The sequence below is a fragment of the Poromitra crassiceps genome, assembly GCF_964638095.1.
Source record: "Poromitra crassiceps genome assembly, chromosome: 9".
NCBI lineage: Eukaryota > Metazoa > Chordata > Actinopteri > Beryciformes > Melamphaidae > Poromitra > Poromitra crassiceps.
In genome coordinates this window covers 23400216-23425765 of record NC_139630.1, presented here as the reverse complement: position 1 = coordinate 23425765, position 25550 = coordinate 23400216, and the positions used below count along the sequence as shown (strand labels likewise).

Sequence of the window (25550 nt, the reverse complement as noted above, 5' to 3'; positions counted from 1 at the left end):
AGAGGCTTGCGTGCTCGTCACAACTTTCCGCCTGAATAAAACAAACAAACCGGAGGCCCGCGAGCCGTCCAACTCCACCGACACACAGCAGCTGTGCGCACAGCCCGGTGCTCTCCGGTACAGACGGTGAGTGTGTGTGTGTGTGTGTGCGCGTGTGCGTGTATGTGTGTGTGTGGGCCGTGGCGCGTGGCCTGTTCTCTCTCCTCGCTAACCCGTTAGCTTGTTGCGGGGCGGCTGTGCTGTGCGGGGGTGGCGGGGCTTGTTTGCGGGAGAGACACACACGACTGGAACAGCGTCAAGCGGGGCAGCACGCAAAACAAAGCAGCACTTCCGCTGTCAGTTTCAAAATAAAACCTGGTATTATTGACCAACTTAATGTTGTCACTTCGTTTGAGTAGGCTTAATATAAATCAGTGGTGGCTAGAATATAAATAGTCCCATAAAGAATGACTCAATGAAAGTGACAATGACGCTACCGTTTGAGAAACTTACTTAAAGTGCCACTTTGCCAGTTTTCAACCAGCTTATATCATTACAAAATCAGTAATGAAATGAACAATGTTTAAAGCAGCTACGAGCAACTTTTTCGATTGTTATTAAACAGTATAAATTTAATATCAATGCATCACATCTTACCTCTAATAGTCGACGAGACCAACGCAGAGTAGTCTCGCTTGAACCCCGAGTGAATCGGCCAGTGTTAGTGTGTCTGTAGCCAGGGCAGATCAGGAAGTGAAATGAAACGGTTTGCAGCAGCCACTTCGGCCATAACCACAAAATAACTTCCAAAAAACCTGTTAGAATATAACGAGAGATGTTCCCGCGAGTATGCGTGGCGTTCACATTGTTTATGTTATGTTGCTAGGCAGCGCAAACGGCGTAGGAAGGCAGCTGCGTTTCACTTCCTGGTTTCACTTCAGCGTTTCACTTCCGGGTTACCCGGTCCGGTCGCTCTAGAGAGCCCCCTGTTGGCGCGAGTTTAGACAGACTATAGACTTAATAATCACCTAAGGGAGCAATCTCAGATACACACGGCTTTGGTCTCGTCGACTATTAGAGGTAAGATGTGATGCATTGATATTAAATTTATACTGTTTAATAACAATCGAAAAAGTTGCTCGTAGCTGCTTTAACTAATTGCCTCCATCTTGCCTCGACCAAGAGCTCCCCATTCATTCACAGAGAGCAGTGATAGTGACACCATGACAAAACTGCTCCAATTATGACATCATCCAACACGGAACAGTTTATTCAAACAGGAACGGCGGTGCTTTGAACGCCCCGTTGTGTGACGAAAGCGTTTGCAGCCATCTGTTGCATCCACTGTGCGCACTGCCTCTTTAAACAACGGGGTTTATATACACGTCACTGCTGACTGGGTAACACCTCTGACACGGCCACAAAACAAGAGACACGATAGCTCAAAGCCTGTTGCTCGTTATTCTTTGTCACTCTATTATTACGCACCATTGCAAACCGCTTCATGACGTTCAACCCGGAAAACGTAGCACACGGTGCACAACGTTTAACAGATTGAACACACCCCAGGCGAGATGGAGGGAAGTTAAACATTGTTAATTTGCATGATATACTGATTGTGCATGTGTAATCATACATGCTGATTGAAAATAAGCAAAGTTGCCCTTTAAACAAAGTACAGGTTACTTTCCATGTTCATATTTTTAGGGGGGTAGCCAGTGCAAAATAAACCGGGGGGGGGGGGGGGGGGGCTGTGTACTTGCTCATAAAACTTGTTTTTAATTGAGTAGAGTGGCTAGGCCAATCAAACGATAAGGAGAGCCTACAGCTGAGGTATGAATAATCTCCCACTCTCTTCATCTCTTCCTCACCTAGCCTCCTCTCTCTCTCCATGTCTCTGTCTGTTCACACAGTGGACACATGTAGCCAAGTAGATTACTGTCTCAAAATAGACTCCAGCAAAGAGTAGAAGTACAGTTGAAAAAACAACATCAAAAGTACTCGTTCTTTACAAAAATAGTTGTACTCATGTGCGTTACTTGTAATGAGTTACTACCCACCCCTGAGTAGGCCTAACACAAATGAAGCATCACAGTGAAAGTAATAAAGGCAGTATTTATTATGGAATCCACAAGGAAAGAAATCCAATGTAGGCGTTTCCCCCAAAATGTTGTAAACACCCGAGTGGACAATTCACGCTTTTATTTTGAAGGCAGAGTCTCCCAACGTCCTGTGTTACCGAGGCTAACGGCAGCTAGCTTGACGCAGCTCACCGCTGAAGAGAGAGCTGTAATCTCCATTTTACCTCGTCAGTCTCACCGCCCTCTCCCTTCTAAACAGAAATGTAAAACCAACGCTGGCTTTAGATCGCGTTATTTCACTCGTTTTCACCTCCTAAATGACTTCCTGTGTGTGCCACTGACTAAATATCCCGCATGACCACAGCCCTGCTGCGTGGGCGAGCCCAGCGCTGACTACAGGTCAGTTCACTGTACTGTCGGTCGATCACCTCAGGTCCCGTCAGGCGTCAGGGGGTCATTCCTATGTCCCCAGGGTCCTATGTCCCCCATGTTAATATTCTGTGACCACAACCTTACCAACCAAACCAACCTAACCAAATAAAGGCATAAACAATCAAATGATGAGTATAGATAAGTAGGCAAATAATAAATAACACAAACAAAACATGCCAGGGATCAGTTCTCAAACTTTTTCACGTCAAGGACCCTAAACTGACACAAATTAGACCATAGAACCCCCCCCCCCCAATCTGATGAGACGATGTCCCAGGATCCCCCATCTGATGTGATTTTTGCTTTTAGACAATAGACATTTTATTACAGAAAGTGTATAAAACCTATGACCAAAATAGTCATACATTCTGATTCTGCCATTGTGTTTCTTATGGATGAAATTATAGTGAAAATAAATGATTTGCCTATTTGCTGGGGACCCCCAGGAAACCCCCCTCAAGGACCCCCGGGGGTCCCCGGACTCCACTTTGAGAACCACTGAGTTAGAGCAACAGTCATTAAATCAGCTCTGAGGTCACGTTACCAGCACCTAACCTGATAGCAGTGTCTTTGTGGTGGAGATTCATACACACATCATTACTAGCCTGTGAGCCAGTAGGGTTGGTCAGTCTCATCTGGTATACACCTCTGGTGCTGGAAAAGATGTGATTGCATCGCAGCCACGGCCTCTAAATGTGTGTCATCACTTGATTTATAACCCCTTGCAAAACACACTTTACAAACCTCTTAGTCGAGGGAAATATGAGGCTAAGTTCAGGTAAATCAAGTCTAAAGTCGGGCGGTGCACTTGACACGGCGATGCTCAGGGTGACGCTATTAAAGCATTCCACTCTGGAACCTGGTTTCACTACTTTTCTTTTTGTTTTCAGGCCCTAATAATGCCGTTGTCATCTAAACAGAAGGCCCCAAAGTAACGCAACAAAAGTTTGCCATGATCTCGTGCGGGGAGCGCTGTCGTGGTGTAAGCTAGGCCTGAATCAGAGCAGCTGAGTGGTTTGGCTGCAGCCGTATCAGAAGTGGGGAAGGCAGATGTGAAAGTAACACCTTTTACTTTCTGCTCTATAAGCAGCGCGCAGGTCACAGACAGGCCACTGTCAACCTGTAACTGCGGCTGTCATGGAAAATCCGCATAACCACACGTTTGGCGTTCGCACATGATATGAATTCTCCAGTGAGTTTAAAAAAGAGCCTCGGAACATTTGCAACATAAACGCGGAAAACATGCTACAGCGTCAAAGCCCTCGCTTGTTAAAATAAATTTAAAAAAAATCTGTGTTTTGAATGTCTGGGGTCACTAGAGTTTTGTGACGTCAAAGTGGGGTCACACAAACCAAAAAAAGCTAATGGGAACCAAAATAAATAGAATAAAAGTAGGATAGAATTAAGATAGAGGAAGAAGATATAAAAGATAAAAGACAATTGAAAGATGATGGAGAGATGATGAGTCATCCCGGGACTCTTAGAAGCCACCGTGCCTCGACGAGCACCATCAAGCAAACATGACGAAAAACGCACGGCGACACAATCAAACCAACCACAGTTACACCTCCATGTAGAAACTACGCATCCATTTAATTGCCTTGTCTCTGTGTCTCTGTGTGTGTGTGTGTGTGTGTGTGCCCCCCCCCCTCTCTCTCTCTCTCGCTCTCTCTCTTTATGAATAGTAGGGCTGTGGCGATTCACTTATCTCCCGATTCGATACTATCACGATACTTGGGTGCCGATTCGATTTATATTGAGATTCTTAAGTATTGCGATTCTACGATTATTGCGATTCGATATTACGATTTATTGCGATTTTTGTTTCTTTTTTTCTTTTCTTTTTTCAGTTTGTTTGCTTTTTTACACTAGATTAGAACATGGGAAAAGTTGAATCATACACTAGAGACTGTCATGAGTAGGGCTGGGCGATATAGTTAAAAACAGGGGCGGATTGGGATCATAATTCAGGCCGGGCATTAGATACCAAGCAGGCCAGGCCGATAGGGACCGACGCGCGTGAAAATTGGGCCGTTTGAAGCCCAATTTGGGCCGTTTGAAGCCAGATTTGGGCTGTTTGAAGTCCAATTTTACAATGAGATGCACCCACTTTAACCCTGAAGTGTAATTATTACTTCAGACTAAAGCCCAATTTATGCTTCGTCTGCCGACACTTTTGAAATGGTCGCCGACAGAAATGAGGACTTGAGTCGACACTTTCAAGTGTCTGCGAGCATTGCTACCTGGTGAAATGTCTAGTGTCGCTGACTACGTCACATAATGTCGCGCAAGTCTGATTGGCTATATAGACGGGCACGCGCGACTTCCTTGTTTTAGTTTTCGCTGAAATGAAATTAATGAGCGTGTCCCCGGTATTTTTATCAGCCTGTCCTTGATGTATGACTTCGTGAAAATCACAAAGAACACCGTGACCAACTTCCCAGAGAGAGAGGAAGTGATTGTGTGGTTGTGTGTCGTTATATGCGGCGACGTGGGTTCACTGACAGCATTCCCTCTCTTGCCTGTCTGCACTGCACTAGTTCTCTGCCTCCCTCTGTCTCTAGCGTCACGTGACCGTTGCGCCGTGGAGAGAAGCATAAATGCAGCAACATGAGCGACACTTTATTTTTCGTCTGCGACCATGTGCTGAGCGACACTTTCTAATAAGTATAAATTAAGCTTTACTAATAAAGTAATAAAACCACTAGTAAACCAGTAGGCGGCGCCTGGCCTGCTGTTCAGTGAGTGGCCTGACTGCGGGCACCCAAATCTTTTTTTTTTTTTTTTCTTTTTTTTCTTTTTTTTTTTCTTTTTTTTTTGCGATTATCGATTCTGGAATAAAAGATCGATTCAAAAAATCGTGACATTAAAAATCACGATACTTAGGTGAATCGATTTTTTTCCAACAGCCCTATGAATAGAGCTATGTATGAAATGAATGGAATTCACTACCTCGACACATCACAGAAGAAAACAGTAAAATCATTTTGATTTTCAATTATTACTAAAACAGCATCTTTTGAATAGAGAATTGGTAAATAAGTTATAATTATGAATATGAGTTTGATTGGCTGATGCGACTGTGGTAGTGAAAGAAAAACTGACCATAGAAGAAGACACTATTATGCGCTGATTGAATTGTATTTATTATATCGTGGTATTACTTATTTTATTTAAAGTCCCTGGAAACCAAAAATATTTTATTATTATTTAGCATTTTGAGTTCATCACATCACAGGAGCCTATGTTAATAAGCCACCAGCCAAATTTGAACGATGATGAACGTCGCAAAGTATATAAATTTAGGTTTGACAGCCATAGCAAAACTCATGAGATTTCATTATTTTTTAGAGTGTACTTTCTCCCGCGGAATGTGTGGGCGTGTCCAGTCTACAGCAGGGAAATTTCTGTCTCTCGGAGAGCGCGAGAGAGAGGGGGGGAGGGAAACGGAGAAAGAAAGAAAGAGAGATGAGTGCACACACCGTGTGTGTGTGTGTGTGTGTGTGTGTGTGTGTGTGTGTGTGTGTGTGTGTGTGTGTGTGTGTGCTCCGCGGCTCTGAGGAAGAGATCTCTGTCCGTTCTCTCTCTCTCTCTCTCTCTCTCTCTCTCTCTCTCTCTCTCTCTCTCTCTCTCTCTCTCTCTCTCTCTCTCTCTGAGAGATTAGCAAGGTGTCGGGTTTCAGACCATGCCTCTCCCTCGCTCTCTCTCTCTCTCTCTCTCTCTCTCTCTCTCTCTCAGAGAGAGAGAGAGAGAGAGAGAGAGAGAGCGAGGGAGAGGCATGGTCTGAAACCCGACACCTTGCTAATCTCACAGCACACAGAGGGAGACGGACAGCGAGGGAGCACTGTCACTGGGGGCAAAGAACGGACTTGCCATAGGTGGGTGCGGATTGCGCGCGTGTGCAAAGGTTATATAGAGCTTATGACGTCATAAGCTCCTACATTTTAGCACCTCACGCGCTGCTCTCTTCAATGAGGAAGTATCTTGTAGAATCTTGTAGAAAAGTGTCGATTTTAAGGCTTTGGGTTGAAAGTAATGCATAATAATTTCGGAGGCATATAATTAGTAACATAAGATCCTAAATAACATAGTTAGAACGTTTTTGTGGATTTTGGTTTCCAGGGACTTTAAGGTAATTGATGTGAAAGACACATTTTTGTGTATTTAGGGGTCCAAGCACGAAGTGCGTGGATCCCTATTGTATCTGTTCCGTTTATTAGGGGTCCAAGCACGAAGTGCGTGGATCCCTATTGTATCTGTTCCGATTTTTTTTTTTTTTTTTCTTCTTCTCCGGTAAAACTGTATGTACAGCAGAAACTGTAATGCTCAGCGTAGCCAGACTGGGCACATAGATTGTAAATGTGCCTCACTACTCAAAAACAAAAAATTACCCATATCGGCCAGATGGTGGCGCTATAACAGACCATTTCGCGTTATGGTCCATATCTTCTGAACCGTGAGGCGTAGAATCAAAATTCCACTTCGGCTGTATTCCCTGGATCAATACGCATCTATCCATATAGGCCACGCCCATTTGCGTGTGCCTAGATTTTCCGCCATTTTTAATTTTATCAAAAACCTACTTTTGCTATCTCCTCCCAGGCCATTTGCCTGAATGAGCCTAAACTTTTTCTGTGGCATCTCTGGACTTACCTGACTCAAAGTTATTAAAGGATTTTGGATACCTGAAACCGTCTTGAAATGATAAATGTTTAAACTTTTGTGTATTTACTTTTGTTCTTTTCCTGCCCTAAAAGTGTGTGGATCTCAGAAACCATACACCCCCCATCACCCAAACTTTCCACACAGGTTCACGACATCACCCACTACTCAGAGTAAAAAAATTACACCAATCCACCAGATGGTGGCGCTATAACAGCCAATTTCACGTTTGTCGGTCCATAACTTCTGAACTGCGAGCTGTAGAATCAAAATTCCACATCTACTGGTTTCCCTGGAGCATCATGTATCTAACCCACTAGGCCACGCCCATTTCTGCGTGGTAGATTTTCCGCCATTTTGAATTTGATCAAAAACCTACTTTTGCGAGCTCCTCCTAGACCGTTTGGCCAAATCACACAAAACTTTTTCTGGGCCATCTATGGACTACCCCGACCTAAGGTTAGTAAAGGATTTTGGATACGTGAAACCGTTTTGAAATGCTAAATCTCGAAACTTTTAATGAAACACACGCCAACACTAAATTGCCCACAACTCATTAACCGGTCAATTACAACTACTGCTGCTACTACTGCTACCACTCCCACTACTACCAACACTACTACTACTACTATTACTACTTCTGCTACTATTACTACTACTACTACTACTACTACTGGAAGTTGGAATGTAGCATTTTGGGTGGGGTTAATGTGTTTTGGGGTTCTGCATCTGCTGTAGCATAATACATAGTTGGTTTAGATGTCACACAGTAATGCCCGATCCACAAAGACTTGACACCCACGTTTGAATAAAAACAAGTTTATGCCATAATAAGGTTATATCCGTGCCTTGTCATTGCTGTGGAAGGATGGTGTAGGGGTAAAGTAGCAGACACCAAAGCTGGAGGTCCTGGGTTCAAACCACGGCCAGGTAACTGTTTTATTTTTTGAAAATGTAGAATAAAGGTTAATCTGGATATAATTATGTATAACGCTGCTGAATACACACTGTGTACATAGCAGAATAACTGAATATGCCTATTTATGGTAACGTCATATTTCGACGTCCTCTTGACATTCCTGTGTAGATGTCTAAATGATCCCCAAATCGGCTGTGATTTGGCCTAGTCCTGGACGTCACTGAAAGATGATATCAGAACATCATCATGATGTAATTGTGTTTGCTGGGAGCCTTCTTTCAGATATATGAAAGGAAAAACATTCCAATACATTATTGTGTCTTCAGATGTGAAAGGTCCAAAAAGAGAATTAAATCTGAATTATCCTTGTCACTCATGTGTCCAGCTCAGTGGCCTTGTGGTCTGAATGTCCGCCCTGAGACTGGGAGGTTGTGAGTTCGATCCCCGGCCGAGTCATAGCAAAGACTATAAAAATGAGACCCATTTGCCTCCCTGCTTAGCACTCAGCATCAAAGGGTTGGAATTGGGGGGTTAGATCACCATATGATTCCCGAGCGTGGCGCACGCTGCCGCTCACCGCTCCCCCAGGGGATGGGTCAAATGCGGAGAACAAATTTCACACATTGTGTGACAATCAGTGGGACTTTACCTTTACTTTACTTCCATTGTAACAGCACAACCCACACCAATTAGTTCAAACACCTCCATTCAGGGCAGACTTTTAATGTAAAGTGGTGGATTATGTGTGTAATACAGACATGTCCTTAATGGTAAATGGACTGCATGACAAGCTGCAATGCAGGGTGCTGGCTATAGTCATCAAAAGCAATTTCAGGGATAAACCCCATCAACCTTCTGTAGTGGACGCCACTACGCCCTATGGTTTGATGTGTGTGTGGGAAAGACACAATGACAACTGAAAATTCTGATTTTAGAACACAAAAGCTCCATCATGAGACAAGAACTAACCTCTCCTGTTGCAAAACACGTTCTTGAACACAGCCACGCAATCTCCAGCTAACATTTCCAAGATATTGAAAAAGTTCATGAAACACAGCAAAATAAGGAGGCAGCATGTGGGGTTTTAATTACTGTTACTGACTTACCTGTCTGAAGTTGAAAGTTTTTCATCCCACGTGGGGTTTGAACTTTGAGCGGCAATGGTCTTTAGTTAGCATAAGTCACGTGCTTTACCAAGTGAGCTATCCAGACTGTTGTATTTAACTTTGTAGACCATATTATATGTATCTGCAGAGCCAGAGAAGTACTTGTCGTATTGACAGTATGTTCTACCCAAATACCACTTTCTGTCCAGATACTTAAAGGGATATTGTACACAAAAACTGCTTTCTATCCAAGTATTACTTCAAGTTTCAAGACATCACCCACTACTCAGAGGAAAAAATTACACCAATCTACCAGATGGTGGCGCTATAACAGCCAACCACCACCACTACTACTGCTGCTGCTGCTACTACTACTACTACTATTGGCTACTAGTGGCGGCTGTGGCTCAGGAGGTAGAGTGGGTTGTCCACTAATTAGAAGGTTGGTGGTTCGTTCCCCGGCTCCTCCAGTCCGCACGTCGAAGTGTTCTTGGGCAAGACACTGAACCCCAAATTGCTCCCGATGGCTGTGCCAGCACCCTGCGTGGCAGCTGGCCGCCTTCGGTGTGTGAATGGGTGAATGTAGGCACATTGTAAAGCGCTTTGGATAAAAGCGCTATATAAATGCAGTCCATTTACCATTTACCATTTACTATTCTTAGTACTTCTGCTGCTACTACTGCTACCACTCCCACTACTACCAACACTATTACTACTACTGCTACTACTACTACTACTAGTACTGCTTGGAAACCGTCAGGTCACCGGATCTCAACCAAACTTTGTTTACTTGTGCATATACCAAGTCTGAATAAATGTGCACTATCTGACATATACCCCCCAAGTCACCGGAAGCTTGGACCCCGCATCGCCGCTTGCGGCTATATTTTTTATTTATTTTTATATTTTGGGTGATTGCCGATGATATGAAAGTGTGAAACGGACCAAATTTATGATTTTGAAATATGTCCGCTACCGGTGTTTCCCACACATAGAAACATTTGTGGCGGCCCACCACAATATCCGCACTGACCACTGACCAGCACAATATATTTTCCCCAGGACTTAAAACCTACCTGTTGTGTGCGTAGATGACCAAAATTTGGTCATTAAACTTAACACACACAAGTAAGTAGAATGTGTCAGTTAAGTTTTATAACTAAGCTATGTGTAAATGTATAGCCTTCGTGTTGCACACCCAGTATTGTAATGGGATTAATGAGAAACAATCAAAAAACACAACAGTGTAGCATTGTTTATATTTCTGTTATCTTTGACACAAATGAATGGAAGTACCAACCCCCAAACACTGCTGCGGCATTAAGAGCAATGTCTGAAGGGACATTTATATAATTGGCATTTCTTGAACCATTTTGTACGTATTGGCGGACCCTGGAATGGGGTATCTCTATAGTCCCTGAATCTCTGACTAAAGTCAATGTGTGTGTGTGTGTGGCAGGGCTGTGATGGCGCGGCCGAGCCACAGCGAGCACGTGCTGCAGCAGCTGAACTCACAGCGTGAGTGGGGCTTCCTGTGCGACTGCCTCATCGCCATCGGAGACATCTACTTCAGAGCGCACAAGGCCGTGCTCGCCGCATGCTCCTCCTACTTCAGGATGATGTTCATCAGAGACCAGACAGTAAGCCACGCCTCCCACATGCTTTTTAGGGATGCACCGATATGCTAATGCCGGCCCATACCGATAACCAATATTAACATTAAGCACTTAAGCAATAAGCTTAGTATGCATGAGCGTGTGGGGAGGGTGCGTGAGAGTTGGGATATGCATATAGGGATGTATGAATTTGTTTATGAATGATTTGGGGGCAGGACTCGATAAGCCTAGGCTTCTTCCTGCCCCTTTTCAAACAGTTCGCCTTTTTTATGTTTGAGTTTACGTATTTTCCTTTTGCCGAAGTCTATTGGACTGTTATGTTTACTGGTTTTTTCACTTTATGTATTGTTTAAACTGTTTGAAATAAATCGTTTCAATCAATCAAAAAAACATTGCTGTTATGGCTGATCACCGCGGTATTTACCTATGTTGATATGATCTGTATATAAACACATTTCTATGATAATCAAATGTTGCAAATGTTGTGAAAAACACATGTAAACACTGAGTTTGAAAAAGTAATGCATTTCTTTATTTTCAAAACATTTGGAAAAGCCCATAAATCATAGATTTACCGCATTGTTTCCTTATATATATATATCGCGCATCCCTATTTTACATTTTAATCAATATAGACTGTATAGAGATATGGACGTAGCCTCCGAATAGCCATGGTGGCGACGGTGAGAATGCCAACCTCGAGGCTTCAAAACGAGAGTCTGAAAACCAATGGGTGAAGTCACGGTTGCTACGTCCATATTTTTACACCGTCTTATGTTTTTTAGATGATGTCTTCACTCTGTGTGCTTTGTTTGACTTTTCTTTGTTTGATTTTCCGAGTCACATGTTCCTCTTTGATTTGTCTCAGGACTCTGAACAAGGCTTTGAGGCTTCCTTTCTCTCCTGCGCTGTATCTACGCTATCTTTTTCTTTTCTACTTGCAAAATAAACTGAGCTAACCTAACCAGCAGGGGGCGGGCCGCCTGGACCTGAGTAACATGCCGATGAGCGCAGAGTGCTTCGACCTGATCCTGCAGCTCATGTACCTGGGCCGCATCGTGGTCGGCTCCTACGAGTTCGACGAGCTCAAGGCCTCCATGGCCTACCTGCAGATGTACTACATCCCCGACTCGCTGGAGGACCTCAGGTAGGCCTGGACCACATGGCCAAAATATATGCTGGGAGGGGGGGACCCCAGATGTTTGCTCAGGGGGGGGGTGACAAAGTCCTGATTTTGGGGGGTCTTTCGGGTCTCGTTGAAGAGGCGGATGGCAGTTGGGTAGAAGCTGCCGTCCCTGTGACGGGAGGTTCTGGTACTGCCAGACACCGGTCTTCTGCCATGGGGGAGGACTCTGAAGAGTTTATGTCCTTGAGGGGTGGGGTCAGCCATCATCTTCTGAGACCGCTTTAGCATCCTGGCTTCATATTCAGTCCATACGATAATTACAATATTAGTCAGACAGAGTTATCTGGATAATGGTCACATTTAAAAACCAGGTGTAAATGGGGTGAAAGAGATCTGAACACAATATGAGCCAGACTACATCCAGAGGTCAGGAAGATCTGATCACATCCTGATCACGATGCGTTTGCATGTATTTTTCCTTATCCAGATAACTTATCCGGATACAGGTCACATTTAAAAACCAGTCAAATGGGGTGTCACACCTGTCAGGAAACTGAATGTGCCAAGTCTGAACACTGATTCAGAGGCCTATAATGACTGTTGCTGTAAATACTGTATATTGAAAATATCAGAAATGTATGAAAAAGATATAATTGTTATTGAGGCATATTTCCTTGTGTCATTAATAACCTCAGGGACATCCGGAGCTCCAATCTCACCCCGTCCTCCTCCGCCTCCTCGGCCTCCTCCTCCAGCTCCTCCTCCTCGACCGGCGCTGCTGCTGGTCAGACTCCTTTTCATCCATTTAATTTGCTCTTATTTGATTGGCTGTGCTGTATTTATTTACAACAGTACATCTCACAACAGTAACAATGTAGTATATCATGAGTAAGAAGAAAAGGGGCCGTGAGTAGGGATACATACATACATACATACATACATACATACATGCATGCATGCATACATACATACATACATACATACATACATAGGAAAAACTCTGACAAACCAAAAGCTAGCATCATACATGGTGTGGATGTTGAAATCGTAGAGACATACAAATATCTAGGAACAGTTGTTCGTCTCTCAACTCAAGTTCGAGGCGAACACAGAGTCTATTGTCAAGCGTGGTCAGCAAAGCATCCACTTAATGCGAAAGCTCAGTTCCTTTAATGTCTGTGACACCATTCTTTGTAATTTTTACCAGTCTTTTATTGAAAGTCTTTTAACTTTTTCATTTATTTGCTGGTTCAACGTGTTGTCTGTGAAGGACAGGAATAGCCTAAACGCTATAGTCAAGGTCTGCTCCAGGATTATTGGAGTCCAGCAGAATAACCTGTGCTCCATCTGGGAGAAACGTGTGGTACAGAAGGCAAAAAAGATCATCAGACAATCTAGGCACATTTTGTCCAGTGAATTTGCTCTGATGCCCTCAGGCCGGCGCTACCATGCGCCCCCTAGGAGAACTAACCGGTACTCCAACTCTTTCTTCCCTTCAGCTGTCAGGCTGTTAAACAGACATTCATTTTAGTCATTTTAAATGAATGCCTTCACTTATATGAGCGCACAACAGGCTGTACGTATCCTGTCTGTGACGAACAGGTTAGGCTCGTTCATACATATATAGATATCTTTTATTTCTTATACATGTTCTCATGTCTTTACATATAGAAATATATGTATACTTTTTATTTCTTGTTCATGTTTATATGAGGCTGATCTGTTATCTGTGACATGATTTGTTTGTTTATGTTATGTCATGCTGTTACGTTACGTCCTGTCATGTCTGAAGTTTGTAGCTCACTGTGAGCTTTTGAAGGTGTTGGGTAGGCTGTGAAACTGAATTGCCCTTCTGGGATAAATAAAGTTGTCTGAATCTGAATACATACATACACAAATTAATATACATGCTAACATGCATATGCATACACACAATTGTGACCAATTTACCTTTCCTAAGTCCCGCCCCTTTTCACTCTACCAGCAGAACCACTGTCAACTTTCCCCTTCCCTGTTCTACTCATCAAGGACACATCTGTTCAAATGTAACATTACTAACATTGGTTTCACAATCTTCACTGACACATTACATTGTATATAGTCACGTCTTAAGTTAGCTAATGTTAGCAAAATGCTAGCTACTGTAAGAGTTAGCCTAATGTCAGATTGCCAACGTCCTCGTTATTTCTGTGGTAACGTTAAAGGGATTTTGTGAAGCACAGAGCGGTTGGTTGCTGACATAATGGATGACATGAACTATTGTTAGACAAAAATAATGAGGAAGTTGGTGATCTGACATTAGGCTAACTCCTCTTGATGTAGCTATACATTAGCTTAGCTAGCAGGTTAATTAGCATTTTGCTAATATTAGCGAATTAAGATGCGACTATAATGTAATGTGTCTGTGAAGATTGTGATGCCAATGCAATGTGACTTAGTAACGTTAGCTTTGAACAGATGTGCCCTTGGTGATATCTAGTATAACAGGAAAGGGGAAAGTTGACCGAGGTTCTGCCGGGTACTAAGCTTGCGGAACTGTTATTGGAAATGACAAAAAAACAAAACGAAAGCGAAAAGGGGCGGCACTTAGGAAAGGTTATTTATCAATTGTCTTTTTGCACCCTTTTTCTTGCAGGTGGTAAGATGATGTTCGGAGTCCGTATGTACGAGCAGCAGAGGCCCGCGGCACCGGAAGCGGAGCGTGTGCAGAAAGCCGCCAGCAGCAGCAGCCCCGCGGTGCGCCAAGCCGCGGCCGCGCCCGCGCCCGCGTCCGTGTCCGCGTCCATCATGGTCAGTAGGCCGGCCGCGGAGGAGGCGGTGAGCGCCCCTCTGATGGCCGTGCCTCTGCCCCCGGCGGACAGCGCGGCCGAGCAGCCGTGTGACCTGAGGAAGAGGAGCGGCGGCCGGAGTGCCCACCTCAAAGACCGCCCGCGCTTCGGCCGCACCTACACCTGCGACGACTGCGGCTTCGTGTTCAGCTGCGAGAAGCTGCTGATCGAACACATCCTCACCTGCACCAACCGCAAGGCCTACCAGGCGCCCAGAGCCGGCGCCGACGGAGACGACTCCAAAGCCGAGAGCTCCGCCTCCGAGGGCACCGACGAGCACCGGGTCATCTGCAAAGGCGAGGAGGACTGGCCTGAGACCAAGTCGGACTCGGACCCGCCCCTCAGGTCGGTAGGGCCGTGTACCGGCAAGAATCTGACCATATGATTCTTATGGCCATATAGGGGGTTACGATTCATTATACAACAGTTAGTTCTAGCCTAGTGTCGCTGGCCAGCCTACCCTCCCTACCGTGAGAGGAGTCTGGCGCCACGGAAACAGGCAACTGGGATAAGCCCTCCCCTGCTCTACAGCTGCTCCCCATTGGAGCGACTGTTTCAGTGGCTGCCGGATGTCCAACAACAACGCTAACTAGCTGGCAAGCTAACGGCAGAAACCTACACGCTAGCTCGTTGCTACACGCTGAAAACGGCAAGTTGGATTGTTGGAAACTATTTTCCGAGGGCACTGCCACCAAGCGCCGCCCATCGCAATCCCACTATGGAGACCTGCGGCGCCAGACTCCTCTCACGGTAGGGAGGGGAGGCTGGCCACTTCATTGCTGCTCTAAATGTTGGCTGCGTTCAAAGAGCGTTCACAGTTGCACCTATAGGGACAACGATATGGATTTGACCTTAATTAAGAACGGTAAGCTGAAATCGTCTGTGCCACAAACGTTAGCTTAGCTAGCTTGCAGTCGGGAAACTGCAGGCAGCAAGTTTACCTGTTGTTGCTTGGCATTTTGGTGCACTGCTTTTGTTGGCGGAGACAAATAACAGACAGAAAGCATCTGTTTCAAATCACTTCAGAATCAGAATAACTTTATTGATCCCTGAGGGGAAATTGAGTAATGTGATTATTACTTGATGAATAGCTTAGCTTGTACTGTACACCTGTTATATAAAAGCAATATCACGGCCCCGTGCCTACGAATCACATATATTACAGTACATTATATTTATATATATATAATATAATATGATACTGAAGTGTGTAGATATTTTCTTACACCCCTACAGGTCGGTGGCAGCTGGGACAGACGTTGAAGAATCCGGGTCGACCAGGAATATCTCCATCAAGGCCGAGCCGGAAGACGCCATGTTTCCTGAGATAGAGGTGGTCCGCGTGGGCGAGCATGGCGCCAGAGACTGCAGCGTGCGGTGCGGAGGCAACCTGAGGGAGAAGACGGGATTGGACCACGAGCCAGAGCCCAGCGTGTCGGAGCCCGGTAGGGTGACCACACGTCCTGAAAAATCCGGGGCAGTCCCAAATTACAAGCAGTTGTCCCGGGATCCCGAATCCTGTCCAGTTTGTCCCGAAAATTAACCGTTCTAGTTACAGATAATATGAACAAGCTAAAACGAGATGTGTCTGTAATGTATGCTGTGAGACTCACTTGACTTGAAGGTAATAATGCTGTGGAGACCTGACTTGGTGACACAGTAATATTCAAAAATGCTACTGTGACCGTATTTTGTGTGTTTTGCAGCGCTGACAAATTGTCATGAATAATTAATAATAGGGATGCACCGATATAAAAAAAATTGCCGATAACCGATATTAAGATTGCTGTTATGGCCGATAACCGATATTTACCGATGTCGATATGATCTGTATAAAAACACATTTCTATGATAATAAAATTTTATACATACTGAAAAACACTGTAAACACTGAATTTGAAAGAGTTATACATTTCTTTATTTCAAAAACATTTGTAAAAGCCCATAAATCATAGATTTACTGCATTATTTCATCTCAATGTGAAGAATTTGGCTGATACCGATAACCGATATTAACATTGCAACATCGGACCGATACCGATATGTTAAAAAATGACTAACATCGGCCGATACCGATATGATTGCCGATATATCGTGCATCCCTAATTAATAACATAATGCGCGGAGATAGAAGCTGCTGCGACCTGTTTGTAAGCTCCTGCAGCTTAATGTCGATCTTAGAGGAGAAAAAAAAACATTTAAAATGCCTGTAACATTCCTGTCACCTGTTTGTAATGGTTCTTGTGCCTGGTAACACAGCCACTGCGCTTCATAACATCCTCACAGCCAATCTATCTGTTTTATACCTTGGTACTGTAACTGATCTTCATAATATTAATAACAAATCATCAGAGTTATCAGCGTTACTCTAGATTCTATGCATTTTAATTAGGGCCATATGTTTTCCGCAATGCTGAAAAAAATGTAAAACATGGAATATTGAAGAATTTTGTATTATTTGTCTGAAATTGACAAAAGGCCTAATGATCAAAATCAAAAGTAGACCTTCATAATTGTAGAATAGGCCTATACAGAAATAATTTAATTTTCGATTGGGGTGCTTTGAGAGGGGTGGTCAGTCTTGCATGGGACCCTTACGTCACCTCACACCTTTGGTTTCACAGTTGAGAAGTCGAAGAGGCTGTCTGAAAGAGCCAAGTAAAATAGGGAAAATTGAATTTAGTAAAACATAAAGCAGAATATTATGGAGAAAAAAAATAAAACAATTAAGCCACCCGTTCAGGCATATTTATGAGGCCACACCCACCGTGGCCACGTGACGCGAGTTTCACCCATTCTCATCTGGTCACCCTAGAGCCCGGCGTGTCGGAGCCCGGCGTGTCTGCCATGGAGGACAGCAGCGAGCCGTTTGAGTGCCGCGGAGCGTCGAGCAGCGAGGACTCGGGAACGCCGGCCAAACTCCGCAAGGTCAAGGATGAGCCGCCGGAACCGGACTGCAGCCCGTGTGAACTGTGCGGCGCTCTGCTCACCGAGGAGGACAAGTCTGCACACTACCTGTCCAACCACATGGGTCACATATGTGCCTGTGGAAGGTGAGTAGAGTATGTATAGACGATGCAAAGCATATATTAAAGTATAGTTATATTATAAAGCAGTGGTAGTCAACCTCGCCCTACTCAGGAGCCACACTCACAAAAAAGAAGCTTTGCAAGAGCCACAATAAAAAAAAAAAAGTCCCTTTCCTCCCATTATTTTATTAGATTTTTATTTATTTAATTATTTTAAGTAGGACTTATAAGAGCCACAACTACCATAAAGGAGCCACAGGTTGAGTATCACTGGTATAAAGCATATATATGATAATTAATGGCCAACTATTTTTTATAATGGATTAATTGTTAAGACAATTTTTTAAGAAATACTAAAATTATCTGGTTCCAGCATCTTAATTTTTTTTTAATATTTTCTGGTTTCTTTAGTCTTCTGTGGCACTAAACTGATTATCTTCATGTTGGGCTTTGGGGGAAAAGTGATCCACATTTGTCAGCATTTTGTGAACAAACTAATCGATTAGTCAAGAAAATAATCGACTGATTACTCAATAATGAAAATAATCGTAAGTTGCAGCCCTAATAAAGTATATACCCCCTTTCAGACATGCCCTGGAATTCAGGAGTTATCTATAGACGACAAACATAGAAGTAATTATCTGTTTTGTATGGTTGTGGATACTATAAACATTAAATGTATTTCGGACATGTAACAATGATTTATCTATTATATTTTTCTGTCGTTTATTGAGAATTTGATGTATATAATGTACATTTGTTTTGTTTTCATATACACAAATAGTTTATATATATTTCTTTACATGTTTGAAATCAATGTGTTGTGTTGTATTGTCAGGTGCGGCCAGGTACTGATCAGAGGCCGGCAGCTGCAGGAGCACGCCGAGCGCTGCGGCGAGTCGGATTCGCACGGAGAGGACGAGGAGATGCACGGCGAGGGGGAGGGGCTACTGCTGGAGGGGGCGGAGCCTGAGGATGGCCTGCTGGAGGGGCCGGAGCTAGCCTGCCCACACTGCGGCCTGCTGTTCCAGGTTATTATACATCTTTACATTTTTCTTTAGTTTGTATTTTTATTTCGTTTTAACTTTTTGGTTTTCAATTTCATGTTAGTTTTAATTCGTTTTTAAAGCAGGTTTGCTAGTTTATTTGTTTTTTACAAATGCTTAGTTTTAGTTTAGTTTTTTTTTAGATTCAGTGTTAGTTTTAGTCTCTTTCGTAATATGGGGTGTTTGTCAGGGGCAAGATTAAAAAAGGTCAGAAAAGGTATTCTGTAATAAAAACTCAAAACATCAAACCATTAAAAAACAATATTGACTTAGGACAGATGAACAACCATCCATAACAGACAACTAGAAAAGATGTGTCTCAGTCAGTGTGTTTGTGCCACTAACCACAATCTACCCAAAACACAACTGTAGACTTGTGTATGAAATAAATTGACTAGGGCTACAACTAAGTTATTTTAGGTTTTTATAGTTATTATAGACTACAAATATCGCATGCTCATTTCTAGCGTGCCTTGCATGCTTTGCGTGCTCGCCTGCTAAACTACGAGACTGAGCAACTGTGTGCCACGGAACTGGCCACCTTATTATAGTAGTGAGATTAATCTGTGGATTATTTTGGTCTATAAAATGTGACAAAATGTTGATCACTTTTTTCCCCAAAGCCCAAGATGACATCCTCAAATGTCTTCTTTTGTCCTGACCAACAGCTCCCCAAACCAAAGATAATCAGTTTACTGTCATAGAAGACTAAAGAAACTGGTAAATATTGTAAGCTGAGTGAGAGAATTTTATTTTATTTTTTTATTTTATTTTTTATTTTTTATTAGTCTCAAACAATTAATCGATTATAGCTCAGGAGGTAGAGCAGGTCGTCCACTAATCGCTTTGGATAAAGAGGTCGGTGGTTCGATCCCCGGCTCCTCCAGTCTGCATGTCGAAGTGTCCTTGGGCAAGATGCTGAACCCCATTGCCGCCATTGGTGTATGAATGTCTGTATGAATGGGTGAATGTACCTACTGATTGTAAAGGGGTTTGGATGAAAGCGCTATATAAATGCAGGCCATTTTTGCCATTTGCCATCAAAATAGTTGCAGATACATTTTGTGTTTATCGATTAATCGACCAATCGTTGCAGCTCTAAAGACAAACTAAAAATGAATGACTTTTTCTCCATAATTTTACTTTATTTTAGTTACTTTCGTAAACACAATCCAGTTTCAGTTAGTTATGTTTTTTTTTTGTAAAGCCTCGTTCTGATTTCAGTTATTTCAGTTAACGAAAATGTTTTTTTTCACACCTAGTTTTTGTTGTTTGGTTAGTTTTCGCTAATGATAATAACCTTGCGTGCTGTTGCAGAGTGAGAGCCTGGCACTGGAGCACGCCCTGGCCTGTCACGACCACGAGCTGTTCCGCCCTGTGCTGCTCGACGACGCCGGCGAACCCGACCACCGGCGAAAACACTTCTGCAGCATCTGTGGCAAAGGTAGGTTTACATTTTAAAGTGTCCCTATCCAACTCATCACCGCTCCTTGTATGGTCACCCATCAATGCTAGAAGACATTCCCATTGGCTCCAATGCATTTTCAAATGTATCCATTTCCTGCTTTTAATGCTAATGTCTTCCTGCCCCTCTAATATTGTATGGCTTTTGCTTGTCGGGCCATCTAGAACAGGATTTGTCTGTATGTATGTATGTATGTCTGTATATCTATCCCCCCAAAAGTAGACCAATCACAGCTCACGCTGCTACGTGCGTGACGTCACGAAACAGAAACTTAACAGGATCCAAACAGTCCACCACTACTTCCTGGTTATACCCAAGAACCTATAAAGAAGCAAGAGACATCACTCACGTGATAGCGTTCAAATTGTTTGCATTGGGGTCAGACTTCTATTGAAGTGAATAGGGCGGTAATGGAAAGTCCCACTATAAACCATCGTATCTGTGTCGTTTCACCTTTGATTGAAAAATGCTTCCACCAGATTAAAGAAAACACATTACGTGATGTTGGCTGATGCGTTTTTTTTCTTTCTTTTTTACTTTCTTTTTTAATCTAAATGTTTTAGTTTTCCTTATTAGTGGTCTCCAAACAGATCATGGCTCTGTTCAGCAGCTGCATAGAGCTCAACTCAAGCCCCTGTTTGGCCAAGATGGCACTAGATTAGCCAAGTACATCATGATACATGACCGAACTGAACTGAGGTGAAACGACACAGATAGTTTATAGTGGGACTTTCCATGCCCGCCCCATTCACTTCAATAGAACTGGCCCCAAAATCTGTTCCATTGCAAAATAAGAACGTTCTGACATGATGGGCCCAGTGCTCCCGTGACTCGCGGCTATGGGCCCGGTAGCGGCTCGATAGGGCCTCCTGGCTGCCTGCACATTGGGCAGTTCACACTAGCAGCTAGCAACACAGGCTATCTCCAGTTTAGCTAGTATGTTTGGTAGCTGCAAAACACCATTTTCTCAACAACCGAGCAACGGATTTCAAAACGGATTTGACCGTTGAAATCAGCGTGACTTGCCCATGCCAGCTCAGTCATTCAGTGGCGTTAACGGCCACCGGTGTCTGTAATGCTTAGGGATTTCTCATTGTTACACATCCAGGGCCCTTAATAGATTTGTTGTTGTTGTTGTTGTTTTGTTACAGGCTTCTACCAGCGCTGCCACCTGCGCGAGCACTACACCGTCCACACCAAGGAGAAGCAGTTCACCTGCCAGACGTGCGGGAAGCAGTTCCTGCGCGAGCGCCAGCTGCGTCTGCACACCGACATGCACAAAGGCATGGCGCGCTACGTGTGCCCCGTGTGCGACCAGGGCACCTTCCTGAAGCACGACCACGTCCGACACATGATCTCACACCTGGCCCCCGGGGAGACCATCTGCCAGGTCTGCTTCCAGATCTTCCCCGGGGGCGAGCAGCTGGAGAAGCACATGGACGTCCACCTGTACATCTGCGGCGTCTGCGGAGAGAAGTTCCGCCTCCGCAAAGATATGAGGAGCCACTATAACTCCAAGCACACCAAGAGACTATAGGAGGCCGCGACTGGCCTCCCCCGCGTTTATATTAGTTTGTTACTAAAAGAAAGCCATAAATGTGAGAACAAATGTTAAAAAATGCACTTGAACACCAAAAAGACAACCTTTAAATCTGCACTTTTGAAGTATATGCATAACCTAACGGGGGCGTTCACACTGCAAAGCGGCTGGGTCGACGTGCTGGATTCTGAACGGTTGTGGGCGGGGCCAGGGGCTCTGCTGTATAGCGGTGGTCTGCAGCCACACAAGCGGTTTGCTTAGCTTAGCGCCAGCTTAACGAGTGAACATGGCTATCTAGCAAGCGATCATTAGGTAATATTAAGGTCTTTACGCACCAAGGACGAAATGACAAAACGAAACGAAAATGTTCGCGTTTCAAACCTTTTGACACCAAGAGCGACACGAATGATCGCGCTGAAAAAATTAAACGTCTGTAACGGAGTCGTCCTCTCCTGTGTCCCATTAATGTTACATTATAAATCCAGGCAGCGCCTGGCCAGGGGTCTCCGGGAACCATACTCCCCTCCGCCGTACCAAGCCGGCTGCCCGGGGAGAGGGGCCGTTGAGGCGGAGTGCCCGCCCGGACAGCTCCTCCCCTCAAGCCCAGAGCAGAGGCTAGCCGTGTGTCTGAGCTAAAGTCATGTCAGAGCCCAGAGCAGAGGCTAGCCGTGCGTCTGAGCTAAAGTCATGTCAGAAGTCATTGAAATAAGTCCAGTTTGCACACAGGGCCAGCTGTGCACATTTGGCGGCCTGCGTGCCAGTTTGGTTCAAAATGTGTGTCAGGAGTGAGATAATGGAGCTAGTGTTTTATAACTGAAGAGTGAAGCACTTGGTGTAATTTCATAATCGAGACATTATTGATTTCCCTCTGATCAAGTTTGTAGGTGTGACTTGCGTCATAGTTCCTATGGTTACCAAATCAACACAGACAAATATTACCAGCCAGTCGTCACTCCACCACTATATCGTTCCCTACGCTATATTTTAGTGGGTGTCATGTTTTTTTATCAGCATCCAAAATCCGCAGAAATTGAAAGAGCTGAGGGGGGAGATTAAATCCGTACCTCGAAATACGGAAGTTTCAGATTTGGTGTGGATAGGTTCTCAGACATATATGGGGTCGGCTTTTTTAATTGACGCGTGATCTATTCACACAAATTATTCTGAAAAGCCCTTTAATCGAAAATAAACATGAACAAACCTCAATAAAATGGCTCCAGATGTTCCCGTCGACCCAGCGGTCGATCACCTGTTTGTTTCTGTTCGTTTATCCCCGTCGTCTTTCAAATGTAAAGTTGTAGAGAACCGAGATGCTTTGACAAGCTGGAATCAATCCAAGTGATTATAATCACGATGGACGATAAAAAGTTCAGCCGCGGCGAGGGGCTCGTCGAGCGTTTTGCCGTCGCTCGCGGTGTGAACGCACGTCATGACGGTCAGCGTGTGGAGGGCCGCGTGCCTCCAGCTTTGGGTAAAGATTTCCTAGTAGCTTTGCAGTCGTGTTGATCTATAATACTAATGTCTCTTGACACGGTCGACGCTATCGTTTTCTAACCCAGTTTAGATGCAACGTATGACGAAAGCTTCAGATTTCAAAACGCGGCGGCTGATTTGGAAACCGCGTAGCTTGACTCCGATCCCCACCTCTGGAAACTCCCGAAACTCGTATAGAAACTTTTAAACTAACCGTTGTGGACGGATTCACCAACCGCATGGCTGATTTCTCTCATCAAGTGTTTTTAGAAACACATTTCAGTGAGCCATTTTCTTAATACAGTATAAGAGAACGTTTCCAAACAAGCCGCCATATTTTTTCGTCATACGGAGGAAGTGGGCGTGGCTTCATCTAAACTGGGTTGGGAAAACGACACGTCCAGTTTTTCCATGGTCTAGTTAGTGTGCACGTTAAGTAGAATGACGTGGATTCCGCTTTTCGGTTCATTCTTTTGCAAGGTGTTTGTTAGCACGATGATTCATACCCGTCCTCTTTATTTGAGTAACTGTAGCAGTAGCTGCATTGATTCACCGCCACACGCTGTCAGAAACGGCAGGTGACATGCTCTGTGTTCGGTGCCTTTACTGTAAGAGCGCTGCATACTAATGGCCGTGCGTTGTCTCTTGGACTCCTCCTCTCTTCTTCACAGAGATGCGGGCAATGGGCGATGGATAGGCATAGAGTGCTAAAGTCACACCCTCTTCCGATTGTTGCGATCAAAATTGTTGCAGAAATTTTGCAGCAGCTTTTCCCAAAAGGTTGTATTGCAAGTTGCATACACTGTTTTGCTGTTTTTGCAGAGAAGTTGTGGGAATTTTGATAAATTGCAAGGCCCCACAAATATTGCGGAGATTGGTTGAATTTGTATTAATTATTGCCATCGCAATTTCCTGGAGGGACTGATAGATGTTTCTTAAAATCGGGTTTTACTTGGTCAGACGAAGCGATTTAGCTATCGAATCAGGAGAGACCATAGAACATTTCAGTGGACCAAACAAAAAACACTCCCACCCCCAGGAGAAATGTTCTATGGCAGGGGTACCCAAACTTTATTAGGATGAGAGTTACTTACAAAAAATAAAAGTAGTCGCAAGCTACTTCTATTCCCCTTACAAATAAATAAATAAATACATATTTAGCACATTTTAACAGTATTATATTATTTATTTAACATTATTTAAGAATGTTATGTTAAATACTGTAGATACTGAGTTAGGTATACATGAGTGGGATTTAATTTCTGCATTAAAAATTAAAATATTGGGGAAAAATTCTTTCTTTGGCGAGCTACTTATTGATGGCCCGAGATATAACGGTAGATCACGATCTACCTATTGAGCACCGCTGTTCTATGGTCGCTCCTGATTGTGAATATTGCTGAATCGCTTGGTTTGACCAAGCAAAACTCTGTTTATGAGGGTTTTTCAAAACGTCTATGGGAAAATAAATGGGGAATGATTCCCTTAGGTCCACTGCCGAACCCGGAAGAGGGTGTGACTTTGGCACTCTATTAAAGGAACACTCTGCCCATTTTCAACCAGCTTTGTATCATTAGAACATCAGTAGTATATCAGAAAACTGTAAACGGTTTTGAAGTCTGTCATTTAATTTGACAGTTATTGAGTGTTAAAGTGTGGACCAGTGACATCACTGGTCCACACTAACTCAAATGAATAACTCATTAACTCAAATCAACTCTCAATAACTTTCAAACTAGATGACGGTTTTGAAGTCATTCATCTAGTTTGACAGTTATTGAGAGTTGATTTGAGTTAATGAGTTATTAATTTGAGTTGGTGTGGACCAGTGATGTCACTGGTCCACACTTTAACACTCAATAACTGTCAAATTAAATGACAGACTTCAAAACCGTTTACAGTTTTCTGATATACTACTGATGTTCTAATGATACAAAGCTGGTTGAAAATGGGCGGAGTGTTCCTTTAAGCGAGGACCTCTGTCAAAGTGAATATTTGCAATCAATGGCAATCAAATCTCCACATGAGATTATGCTAAAGTTATTCAGAAACAAAACACTAGAAATGGTCGGCTTGTTGGGATCGGGTTTGGTGCCGACAGAGACATTTAATATAGATAGAGACACCCCCTAACTTCCAGTCACTTCCTGTATCTGTGCCGCAGAGGTTTCTCCACTGCCACGCCCCCTTACGAGGCCGGTCAGCCAATGAAGTGTCATACCATTGACAGACAGCCAATCACAAGCTG

The 25550-nt window shown here is 43.8% G+C and overlaps 1 protein-coding gene across 1 annotated transcript; it reads left to right on the top strand.

Moving 5' to 3' along the window:
- zbtb1 (zinc finger and BTB domain containing 1) lies at positions 1-22792 on the top strand. The gene is made up of 10 exons (XM_083643704.1): positions 1-126; positions 10639-10819; positions 11764-11942; positions 12617-12705; positions 14557-15094; positions 15986-16194; positions 17565-17802; positions 18617-18809; positions 20142-20268; positions 21441-22792. The coding sequence occupies exons 2-10, from the start codon at positions 10646-10648 to the stop codon at positions 21824-21826; spliced, it is 2133 nt and encodes a 710-aa protein (XP_083499830.1). The 5' UTR covers positions 1-126; positions 10639-10645; the 3' UTR covers positions 21827-22792.
- The last annotated feature ends 2758 nt before the right edge of the window (positions 22793-25550 follow it).